Source organism: Schistocerca gregaria, chromosome 8 (genome assembly GCF_023897955.1).
Source record: "Schistocerca gregaria isolate iqSchGreg1 chromosome 8, iqSchGreg1.2, whole genome shotgun sequence".
NCBI lineage: Eukaryota > Metazoa > Arthropoda > Insecta > Orthoptera > Acrididae > Schistocerca > Schistocerca gregaria.
The window spans coordinates 208,272,384-208,285,585 of record NC_064927.1 but is presented as its reverse complement, the minus strand read 5'-3'; the positions used below and the strand labels follow the sequence as shown (position 1 = coordinate 208,285,585).

Sequence of the window (13,202 nt, the reverse complement as noted above, 5' to 3'; positions counted from 1 at the left end):
GTTGAGTCAACATGTGAACACAATGGGTGGACTGCTGCAGGTGCTCTATCTTCAACAAGTGTGCTCCGAAACATTGGTATGTGCACCAGCATTTTGCTCTTCCGGTAGAGGTGCCACACATCACCATCTGCCCTATTTTACAAAGGAGACAGGCCTCCGAACGCTGTAAGTTTTATGAAGAACTTGGACGTCCAACTTTTCAGTGTCTTGTGGTAGTGTCACTGTCCTATCTCTTTCTGTAGACGGTAACGACAGTAGCACATGAACATTCGACCAGCTTCGCCGTTTGAGATACTCGTTCAGTGTTTGCGTAATAATAATCTGCTCTTTCTTGAAGTCGCATATCTTACAATCAGTGGGTTCCCCATTTGCAGCCCATACTTCCCTATGGAGATCCCCCATCTCTCTCTGCTTCGCTTGCGTACTTTTGTTACTGCATCACTTGCCCACAACGCATCATTCTGCGTCGCAGTGGGCAGTAGTCATGGTGTTTTGGCTCATCAGTGTATAAGTGAATGGAACTGTGTGAAACCATAACTGGTACAATAAGACATATCCTCTGCCATTCAGATGTATTGTCTGCCGTCCTCGTGCAAATAAGCTGTGGTCAGTCAGCACCAGAAGTACCTCAGCAGTTTTAACTTCTTTGATCATAAACGTTAATTTTGTCGCAGGAAAGAACAGGTACCTCGTACAAGGCTTTAAACAGATTTGTTCCAGTTCAAATCAAGATTATTACCCGTCTTATCACACACAACTTGTTTCGTGCTTTGACGAGGCTTTGAATGGCAGGGAAAAGTGTGTTTCTGTCTCCTCAGATAATTGGCTGCTTGGGGAGAATTGTCCTTGATGTTAGTAGCTAAGAATCCAGTTCAGATAACATAATTTTTCTTTCCAGCCGGGTATGTATCAAACTAGGCACCAATTTAATCCGTAATAGTAGGAGAGAGAGAAGCAAAGATAACTTGGCTCTAAATATTGACTTTAACCATTCAGAATTTCTCGCTGAATGTGTGCCACACGGTACCTGAGCCTTGCGTTCAAAGGCAAGAACATTGTCAGTTCACTGAGAGGTCAAACAGTAAGTTGTCAACTTGTCGCAAAAGAAATTGCAGATCAAGACTGAATTATAATGATTTCTAAAGGAGGTCGCACATCCATTTCCTAAGCAGTGGCGCACTGTATTGATAAAGTTCGAGCACATTTTCTCTACTTTCCATGGAGAAATTCCAAAAAGGTGATGGAAAGTCATATGTTAACAATTCGACAAAATTAACAAGTTATTTAAGAAAATGTGAAGATAGTACTTCGTTTCGGATTATACGTCTAAATAGAAAGGCGAAATGGAGGGCTGTTAAGAATGCTGCAAGAAGAAATCAGCTCTGGACTGCGTCTCTTTTTTGGCATTCACAGATTAAACAAATTGCTCTAACAAATATGATGTGAAACATAACTGTGGTGGAAATAGTATTTATGTTGATCTGATAATTATTTTAATTGTTAAACGTACGCAATTCTGTGGGATGGAAGGCCATCACTGCAACGTTCTTTTAGTTTGAGAAGTCTCATTCTATTTTTAATATTGTTACAATGTAACACTTTCAGATCCACTGAGGAGAACTGTAGTTAGTTTTAAAATGTATCAGAGCTAAAAGGTATACCGTAATTGATTATGATCGGGACGACAAATAATTAGAAAACATCATGGTTGCCGCCTATAAAAACGACAACGGTGAATTGTAATTCGCAGCACTAAATCTCTGGTGACGTCAGCGGGCGCTACAAATGGCAGAGTATGAACCGAGAATGGTCTACCTGTTGAATTTGTACTGCCTACCTTACGCAGCATAGTAGAGGCATATTTTCTAGGACTAGTATTTATAGCCAATCTGAAATGGCTACCACCAGAGGTCAGCTTTTAGCAGAAGTGACATTTAAAACTCAATACCTTACTCCAGGCCTGTGTGTCGGTACCCTCATCAGCATATGACTCAGAATCGGCATACCACTGTGGCACCATATTTATTCTGGTTCCTTTCGGACGAGCCCTGTAGACAGCCTCCTGACGCAAATGATGATTGTCCTTTTATGGACCGCAAGCGACCAACTACCACTTGAGTATACTCTAAACGTTTATTGTTACGTGGAACCTCAGAAACACTATTTCCTTTTCCCAGTAAGGGGACACAAACCTCACAGAAGCGACGCTGATCCAGAATTCTGACATCAGTCTGTGTATAATCTACTCGTTCTGACATATACCTACCTCCAACGGGTCCTCGCATTTGGCCATTCTCGCAAATACTTTATGGCGTGTACACTGCACATAATGAATCTGGATATATGCATTGTACCGATGGATATTATACATTATGTGCTCACCGACAATTGTTCCTTTCTCTGTTCGTAAATCATATATACAGATTGGCCAACAGTTCTGCACGCGTAGGTTGTGCCTTCACATACATCTGCCACATAGATACATATTTTCGCAACAGAATTGCTAGCCATTATTCATTTTCTTTGACGTATCCGTAATCAATGACATGAGTTTGTCTGGGGTAGTTCCAAATTCCCTAGAACATATTCACCATAAAATTTACGATAATTAATGATTAAATTGAACAAAAGATTGCAGAGGCGTTTATTGTAGCTGGCAATTTGTGCAGAAAACATGGAACTGTCAGGGAAATTGATTTCACTAGAGAAAGTCGCTGAAATTTCGGGTATTCTATAAGGGAACTTCAAAAAATAGGTTACAGATTATTATGGCAAGCTGAGTAACTTGCTGCATTCTGTACTACACTTCACAGTAACAGATACACTACACTGTTTTTCAGCACAGCCACCAATTGTCGGGATGTTGTAAATCGTTCAGTTCCTCGACAACAGAAATCAGCTCCTTGGTCACAGGACCAATCTTGAGCCACTGTGTCAACGCCCTTATCGTCCGAGCATCTACGATATTTGTAAATCGGTTGCACGATTGCCTGGATATTGTCTGTCGTAAACGTCGATGGGCTTCCTAACCGATCACCATCACCCAAGTCTGTGTGGCGTTGGTCAGGTTATTGGCATGTCACTGCAGCTGGTTGTGACGTTACGTTTGGACCATGCGCCGCCAGAATTTCACGGTGAATCTGTGTGCAATTTAGACGTTTTGCCCACAAGAATGGTACTGTCCCGCTTATTTCAGCTGTGGAGTAAATTTCCAGTTTTCGCGACATTTCATTCCCACGTTGTGATGCACCTGTTTTCCGTACCGCATCAAAAGTGATTCTTCAGGAAACCTACAACATGAACTCTCTTACGACAATACGCCACTCTTGGGTAATGGTCTTCATGGGACGACATGTCGTAACTTAACTTTTTGAAGCCCCCTCGTAGGTGACTCCGGTGACTCCACGAAATTGGAGACACAGGGGCGTTTAGAATCTTTGTTCGTCGACGAAGGAAACGTATTATCATTTTAATATAAATCAGTTGAGATTATGCTTCGTAAACAGTCTGTTTTGTAGTCGCATAGGAAAGGTGAAGAAGCATATTGAATTGTTAGATTTCTCGCTTGTCAACTTCGGTCCGCACGCCGACTTCGGGAATCTTCGTGTTAACCCGTCGAGTTCTCCGGCTCCAAGACCGATTCTCGTAGTATGATTGTGAGTGTGAAAAGTTAGTGTGAGAAATTGTCATGTATAGTAGCTATCATTCACACAAAAGCAAGGTAGGCTTTTAATTTTTTTAAATAAAAATACGGGTCCTTATTTGAACTTGGATGTTTTGTACAAGAGCATTAAATATCCAGGATTCTCAATTCTTTTGCTAATTTATCTTCAGTTTAGTGCTTTGCTTACTGTCTCACAAAGCATTGCTCACAGATAGCAGTGATCATGGTATGAAAAGCATGTGATTTGAAACATGGTACATCATTTGCTATCAAAGTCTATTGATGTTTCATTTCAGTGACAACAGTTCGAAGGGTATTCCTGCTGTAACTTCTCATGTAGTTTGTTACCTCATCTCATAGTGACATGGCATGGCATGGAATGGCGGCAGCCTACACTAACGATGGGATATCTAGGGGACATAAGCTTAGCATGCAGAACTGCTGATAAAACTGCAAATATACTATTGTTTTGTAAAATTTTTGTACAGCATTCAGAACATCTTGATGACGATTCCGCAGCTGTTGTAGTGGTTTTGAAAGAAACGTCATCAATTGCATTTTTATTTTGGACTACCATCGGTTTCGACCCCCCAAGGCCATTTCTAGTAACCTGTCAGGCGTCCTGAGACAGCACGGAACCTTAAGGACGGAAACGTATCATGGCTAAAATATTGTTTTGTATTCATGTTTCAGTATCTGGATGATTATTTAGACACAAACTGCCTCAGGTACTCAAGAATCTGTCATCGGTTTTCCAGTCCTGTTTCGAAATGCCGCGTTTTGACAGTAAGGCTGAAAAAATCCTACAGCAGAATTGTTTTTAACGTCCGTATCTGGCGCGGCTGTTTGCCTTTGTTGCTCTGTGTTTCAAAATGCTTACTCTTGAATGCGTTTAGTTTTAAAATTTGCGTAAAATGTCTTATTTTTACCTGTGTTCTGAAAAAAGGAAATTGCGTCTGCTTTGGTGTGAATATTCAGTGCTCACGACGAAATTTGGCTTACTTATGTAAAGAAAGTACTTCGGAATGTTTTCAGAAGTGCCTTGAGAATGTGGATGTAAATGGAAAGTTTCAGCATCTGTGCAAAATAAGCGCAGATCCCTCACTTGGAAATGTGCTTCTAATGCGTGAAAAAGTCTTGTGACAATTCTGTGAGGCGGCCGCGTTCTAAAGCCCCGATTCGGATTAGGGAACAACGGGTGACGCCTGCGCCTGTCATACTATGCCGGGTCGCAATAAATTGCAGTTGATGCCATAATATTCTTGTCCAGGTCTAGACCGTGCTGTGCGAGAACTTTACCTTGGGGCGGCGCACTTAAAAAAGGACACAGTGGACATCTTCGTATGTGTTAATTAAAAAAAGTAGATATCGTTTTACCCTAACGTACTTTTACCTACAGCACAATAATATTTTAAATCGCTTTTTGAAACATTAACTAACAAATTAACGTTTAGACTACTTTCATGTACATTACTTTTTAAACAACGCCAACAAGGCTGACAGAAGGACATAGTCCCTGCTGTATTCAATACATTTCATACCTGCTTTTCTAAACTATTCGTACGATAATGCAGTTTAACAAACATTTACTGTTCTCTGTAGTACTTTTAGTCCAAGATCAGGTCGTGGAAGATGACATTATGCAACGTACTTTGTCGGCTCAGAGTTTTGCCACTGAAGAAATTTATGTTAAAGTTTGGCTGCTTCAGAGGCTTTCTTTTTAACAGTTGTGACATAGTATTACAGAATTATTGTAAATTCATTTATATTAATATTTATATATTTATCCCACCTAAACTTTGAACAGACACTAATAAATGATGTGGCAACTCCAGAAAAAGAAGAGAGAGAAATCATATGTGCCCATGAAAACTTACAGTAAAACTTGCCCATATATATTACATAACTTTTTCAGCAAAATTCAGGATATCAATCGGGAAAAACTATTGGTGAGACTAAGTGGCCACCCTATACATATCCCATGGAAATAAAATATATAACCGGCAGCAGAAGTGGTTGTAAATGAAGATGTTTCTCCCTATCTAGTATTTGCATACTGCAGAGGAAATCTTATTAAGAAAAAAAACCTGTAAATAGTCATCATATTCTACATTTATAAAAAGAATCCTCTATAGTATAGGAGTAGTCGAGGAGAGATCATTGTAATCTGCATTTGTGAAAATACTTCTATTCTGTGGCAGACGTATTTTTGTAAACCCTCGTCCCCAGATTTGTAAAGACCTCGTCACTACTACTGTGGAGGCCGAATGTTGCCATTGTTGTTACGGTACACCAAGTTTGAGAGTTCGTGAAATGGCTTCTGGTGCAGAACACCACTAACACAATTTCTACCTGCCCCTATTACACAGCTATGCCCCAAGGTTGGGTAACAGGATACGAGAGCAAAGGTTCTACAACACTCCAACAAATTAGTAACAAAGTCACACAGATGAGTTAAAAAGGTGAACTAATCTTTGTGACTTGTCGAGTAATGAAGCCTGCAACACTGTATGTATGTGGCTAAGTGATAAGTACATAACAAATGCAATTTACAGCAACTGTCTGTTCACTTCTAAGAGTTCACTAAACAACGTTCCATGTCTAAGTCAGTCCTGGAAGATGATCTATAACCAAGTCGGTGAGAGCTGCTCTTCTATCATCCAAGTAGGCTTCTGTCCATTGTTGTCTGGTCATTAGCAGATTGTACTCAGCCAGTAACTGGCCGAGGCAAAGTTAATATTTTCATCCTTGTGCAAGTGACGAGTGTCTTTGGCACTGGCACCAGCTTGCATCTTTGCACTTGTGGTGCTTTTGCTCTGGCTGTGTCTTGTTTGAAAGACACAGCACATCTAATTTCTATTAGAAGATTGTTAAAAGTTTATGCCTGTGTACTTCCCTTCTTTCTGTGCCAAAGTGAGATTCACTAAAGGGGTAACTAATTTATAGATACCCATTAACAGCTTACAGGCTATAACTAACTATTACACTAGAAACTTCTTGATGATGACTATTCATGGTCATCTCTCCAACCCACATGTTAACAAGAGGTACATAGTATTCCTCTGGAGCTGAGTCACTGTTTCATTGGACTACTTAAATCATTTAAGGATCTGTTTGGCTAACTATCCTGTTCCTTCTGGTGGAACCATATTGGCGTGATATCCTCTGCATGTGGGGACCAGTGACCCTGTAGGCTAGCTACATTAACTCAGGTGATCACATGAGTGACAGGGTGCAAATGTTGTGGAAAAATAAGGCTGGCTGATGACCCAGTTTTTATTGGCAATCAGCTAGATACATATATTTTCTTCTTAGTAACAGTCAGATCTGGATTGATATACATACCTGGTTGTTCCATTGTGAAATTTGCCATGCAGGAAAGATCATTATGATACTGAAAATTGATCTCCTTACTTTACAGAGATTTACCGTTTATTGCAAGATGAAGACTGCACAGTTTTTCAAACTGAAGCTTGGTATTGATGTAATCGACATGAGTGGGGATACCCATGTAATCATGGGGTTGCATAATTAAGAATATTTATAGGCTGATCTCGGTGGCAGTATTTGCCTCCATAAAATGTTCATCTTACATTACCTTGCCCTTGTTGCTGCAACACACTGATCAGTGAAGATATTCTACTATTGTCATATAATGTAAAATAAATAATAAACTTGACTGTTTACATTAAGGAACTGTTTGCCATATCTTATTAGTGCAAGGCACTCTTAACCTTGAACTGTGTCCCTACACTGTTGTAAGTTTAAAATCAATCAGCTCAGTAGCAGTGGATGAGCAGTTAGTATAACTGAGCTTATGTTCGTTCTTTCCACAGTTTAAAACATTTCTGCATGTCATTTTCCTTAAGGACATGCGGAAGCTCCACAGTTTTTGTCATCTAGCAGAGTGCTATAGTAGACTCCTTGTTTACTTTTACTGTACTAAGTTGATCGAGAAACCTCGAACTTGCCACAGTGAAAGACAGAATTCAACATTGTAAGAAATTTTGTTCTAGTACACCTGGACAGATATGCATCAAACCAGTCTCGGGACTGAAGACGACGACAACAACAACAACAATGGAAATTGTAACAGAAACAGCTAGACTATTTGCATTGGACACAGGCACTTTTGCTTTAGAAGGATTTCAGCCATCTTGCGCTGTTGAAATTGTATATCATTGTAAATTGTTTCCTCACAATTCCTGTGAGGCACAAGACCAGTCACTACAATTTCATATTGGTGCTAACTCATAAGATCACTTACTATGCACCTTTAAGTAATTCTGTCTAGTCCCTGATGATGTAGGAACATCATCTTTATTAATTTGTAATTGTGTTTTTATGTTGTCAATATTGTTTTTAGTTAAACAGTCATTGTTACGGAAATTATCACTTATGAAGAAAGTATTCAAAGAAAGAATTATCCTAGAGTAGCATAAAATTCCTAAGTGATAAGCAGCTTGAGAGCAACCATTGTATAATTGCTGACACAAAACCAATGTTCTCTGAATTTCCTCAAAAATTTCTTTAAGAGCTACATATCTCATCACCAATTCAAATATGTATTAGACAAATTCTTGTTGTAGTGCTTGGTACATTAGTGTTGGACAATCCAAGAAATAAGAACTATGTTCTTAATTACAGTGTGTTCATGATGTTCTCAGGAACCGATTTTGTAATTTGAATAGAACGTCCCATAACATGACCTATTTCTCATTGTGGTTCGGCTCATAATGGTAGCAATTGAGAACAGTTGATTATATTTCTAAAGGCTTTGTTTTGTCTAGGATTTGTGTTCATTTCAGTTTGTTCCCAGCTTCTTCTTGATACAGAAATTTGAGGAATAGCTTTTATATTCTGTTAAAAGTTATGATAAAAATACTGGAATTGTTTATGTTTCAGCTTATTCTAGAGTGAAATTCTCAAAATTCGTTAACCTATGTCACGGAAGAAAAAATGGAAACCTTTTCTCTGCAAATAAATGTCGACGAAATTGTAAATTAGGAATCAAACATAACTCTAAATGAACTTTAATTGTAATGGGGCTGTCTATAAAGTATGTAGCAGGTTAATCGGAGAGTAAGGGGAGTAGTATCCTTATATCTGATGCTAATAATGAAAAGATAGAAATTGCATTACCAGAAAGCGAATGATACAGCAATAAGGGAAAGAATCAGGTTTTTCTTCCCTTCCCTCCACACCACGTAACTACAGTGATGTCGTATGAATTTGCATTAGTTAAACTGTGTTCAGCTATGTCCAGGGTTTGTCTTGAAGTACTCTCGTACATTTCATGAAGCATAATATACCACAAAAATAGTTGTTTATTAAATCTATTCAAAGCAGAACACTTGCATTTAGTGTTAAAAAAATATCTTATTCCCAAACTTGGGTACACAAGTGATCTCTCATAAGATACTCTCATAGGAGGGTTAGCAAGAGACTTTGAATGAGAGAGGGATTGAGTATACATTCAAGATTTATGTTCTCTTCCTTTCCATTGTTAATTTGGGTTCACAGAATTTTCCATTCGGCGTATTCCTAGAAGCTGTGGTTGGCGATGAGATTTCTCTGCTGCACTTGTTCTGATGTCAAAATGTTGGCTGCTGCACCCTAATTGCTGCCCTTAGTCCAACAAACACAACAAGCAGCAGATATAAAATTTCACACTAAGACAAATGTCATATGCAATCAGTACAAGAATGATATTATAACTTGATGAGTTTACTCATTCATACTCGACATTGAGGGAGGGGAAATTTGAGGGTGATAACTTTCACACATATACCAGGGTTTTTAATCTCAAAATTTCTGCACCCTTTCATAGTTTCATTAAAATCTTATTTGAAAGGCAGCATGATAAAGATAAAACTAACTGCAGAGGCTGAGGAAAATTTTATACATTTACATAAAACCATTTTCTTTAGAGACACAGCAGATAACTGTAGACACAGTTTTTCTTGACTTCCGAAAAGCATTTGGTTCAGTACTATATCGGCACATACTAATGAAAGTGCAGTAATAATTGGTATCGAACAAAATCTGTGATCGGATTGGAAATCAATTGGTAGCTAGAATGTGGCATGTTCCGTTAGACAGTGAGTTGATGACAAATATATAAGTACCTTCAGATGTGCTCCCAGAGAAGTGTGTTGGTACCTTGCTGCTCATGTTGTGTATTAATGACCTGATAGATAATGCTAATATTGCTAACTTCAGGCTTTTTGTAACTATGCAGTTATCTACAGTGAAATATGATTAGAAAAAAAAGTCTGCATAAACATTCAGACCGTTCTTCATAAGATTTTAATGTGGTGTAGAGATTGGCAACTTGATTTAAATGTTCAGAAATATGCACTTCAAAAATGCAAAAAAACATTGTACCTTAAGACTACAGTGAGACATAATTGGAATCAGTCAGCTCCTACAAATGCCTGGGTATAACATTTTGTAGAGATATGAAATGGAATGATCAGTTTTGCCTCATAGTATGTAAAGCAGGTGACAGACTTCAGTTTGGTGGTGGGTTGCTGGTAAAGTGTGTACAGTCTACAAAGAAGAATGCTTACAGAACACTCGTTCAACACATCCTGAAATATTGCTTACATGTATGTGACATATACCAAGGATTGTCGACTGTATAAAAAGAAGGGCAGCACACATGGTCATATGCTTGTTGTTTGACCCACTGGAGATATCATGGAGATGCTGAAAAATGTGAATAGGTGAACACTTGAAAATAGACACCAGCTATCTGACAAACACTTAAAAAGTTTCAGACACAAGTACTAAGACAGAAATCTCATAGGACCTGTGAAGGACAAGATCAGGCTAATTACAGCATTCACAGAAGCATGTAAGCAATTGTTCTTTCCATGTCGAGATTGCTATTGATATCATCTATCGGGTTATTAAACTACACATGGACTGGGTAGAAACTGTAGTACTATGCACTTCATAGTAGTTTGTAGAGTATAAAGTCGACATAGACAACTTCATATCCCACATTATGGACACACAGGTGTGTTGAATACACGTCAGAGAGCAAATTATTTTACCCATGTGGCAGGTTGTGTGGTTGAAACATATGGTGTACTCAGCAACCAGCCTGTACTTAAATGAAAACATTTACTTTATAATGTGTGTTCAATTCATTTGAACTTTCTAGATAAAGTTCTTGATTTCTTGAAGTTATCTGTTCTGTTCATCACTGTGCTACACTGTGCGGATACAGCTCCACCATTTAGTTTTAGTTACTCCTGGAGGACATAGGCAGTGTCCACCAATACACCCATTATTATTTCACCTACAAATAATGAAGTGAGGTAGAAGAAAGCACAGATAAAATAGATTATGACTATTTCCTCCCCCCATTATCACCACCCCCTCCATATCTGTTGCCATTATTTCATGTTGATAGACAGCGTCTAGTGGTGTGACTTTTTCTCAGTCTCTGCGGGAAACAAAGTAAAAGTGGAATATAAGGAAAAGAGAAATGTTATATAGACATTTATACTCTCCAAACTACTGTGAAGTGCATGGCAGAAGTTATTGGAGTTTTTCCCATTCCATTCATGTAAGAAACAATACTAATAACATTGCTAGAACCATCATTTAAAGCCAGTTCTCGAAACTTTGTAGGTAGGCTTTCCTGAGAACAGTTATGTTCAAGAGTTTGCCAGTTCAGTTCCTTCATTGTCTCTGTGAGACACTCCTATGGATGAAACAGATCTGTGACCATTCATGTTGCCCTTCTCTGACTATGTTCAATATCACTTATGAGTATTCTGGGATGGACTGCATGAGTGATTTGTAAGCAATCTCCTTTGTAAGCTGGTTGTCTTTCCCCAGTATTCTACCAATAAATGGAAATCTACCTACCACCTGCTGTATCCATGACTGAGCATGTTTGATCATTCGCCTTCATATCCCTACAAAATGTTACACACAGATATTTGTATTAGTTGATGGATACTAATTGTGACATTGATATTGTAGTCATAGAATACTGCATTTTCTTGTTACATGTTACAAATCCGAATTCTTCTATAGACTTGTCTTTTACTGTCTGAAATTAAACCTGGAAATCTGATGAGTTTATACTCAAAACCAATTTTAAAATTCGTGTTACACGACATAGTTGAACCATTCAGTGATTTATGAGGTAGAGTGACAGTCATGCCTGTTTGGTAATCCATCTCCCCCCTCCCCAATGAATTTTCTGTGTTGGACACTAAGTCCATGCACTTCTGAACACTGTAACACACGAGGCTTTACTGAGAGGAAAATGATCTTACCTTCTCCAGTTGCCACCTGTCCTCCTTCCGTGGACACAGTACTACAAGGTATAATCAATAACTATTTATAGTGTACCACAGTGGTATAGAGGAAGTCAAGACAATCGGTTTGATAAGGGACACTTGTAGTTTGTCAGGCTGGGAAACAACCTCAAATTGGCCAACAAAAAATACCTAAGCTGCAGTGCATGCACATTGCTTGAGATTTTGAATATCCTCTCACAGTCCTAAGCCACTGGCTTAGTAGATCGTACTTGTTTGCAACTCATTTATTTTTCTTGCTAAAATCATCCTTGAATATTAAACACAGAGCACAAATGCATGTCCACTAATTCACTGAATGTGAATAACTTATTTTGGTGCCACACTTTTTAGTGACTCACTCACCATGAGAGGGGCTAATTCGCAGTTTGTGATGCTAATGGGAAAGCTTAGCTTGGACTATTCCATGTCTCTCACTCTTTGTAAGGATATTAATGGCATGAAGGCAGAACATTATGCTACACCATTGCCCACAAGTACATTGTGAATCAATTTTAGGTTTGTTTCTTGATTTGATAGACCACAAGTGTCCTCTCAACTTCCCCTATACCTACGCCTCTGTGGTATGTTGCAAAAAGTTATCATTTACTCCCTATATACTGAGTGGTGATGTTGCAGGTTTGTTCACATGGTTTTATTCTGTAAAGCCTGGTGAAAACATTTTGCCAAATACTTGCTTACAAAGAGAAATATCTATCAAACCAAACTCGAAGGAGGCAGTTTACTAGTTTTGATACATCATATTTTAATTGCACAACTTCATTATTTTAAGAAACTGATATCATTTAATCTAGCTGAGGACGTACACACTCTTTCAACCAATAATGTGTGTGTTATTCGCTTTAATATTTTGATCAGTTTTTGTACTTCTCCATTATTTTTATATATTTATGTACCAAAGTGATAGGATCATCTGTATTTTTGTGTGATTTGTCTGCTTCATTTATTTGGCTTTGCATTATATCTTTAGCTCATTCAAAATGGTAGACAATAAAATCTATGCTTAACGATATAGTTCCATTTAGCCAGAGATGATAGGTGACAGTTTAAATGTGCATTGCATAGTTACTGTATGTACCTACTACGGCCAATCACATGATGCAATTATGTTTATGTTTCTATAATAGCACAGCCCCCCCCACCCCCCATACCATAGATCTTGCCGTTGGTGGGGAGGCTTGCGTGCCTCAACGATA

The 13,202-nt window shown here is 38.5% G+C and overlaps 1 protein-coding gene across 4 annotated transcripts in view; it reads left to right on the top strand.

Moving 5' to 3' along the window:
• LOC126284892 (uncharacterized) overlaps positions 1-13,202 on the top strand; it is a 93,756-nt gene that overhangs the window by 61,874 nt on the left and 18,680 nt on the right. The window contains exon 1 of one of the 4 annotated variants that reach the window (XM_049984149.1): positions 3,630-3,721. The exons of 2 other annotated variants lie outside the window; for them this stretch is intronic. In XM_049984149.1, the coding sequence (XP_049840106.1) occupies positions 3,689-3,721 (33 nt within the window). In that variant the 5' untranslated portion in view covers positions 3,630-3,688. Of the gene's footprint in view, positions 1-3,629; positions 3,722-4,333; positions 4,451-13,202 lie in introns of those variants that run through there. One more of the 4 variants, XM_049984147.1, reaches the window with a different exon arrangement.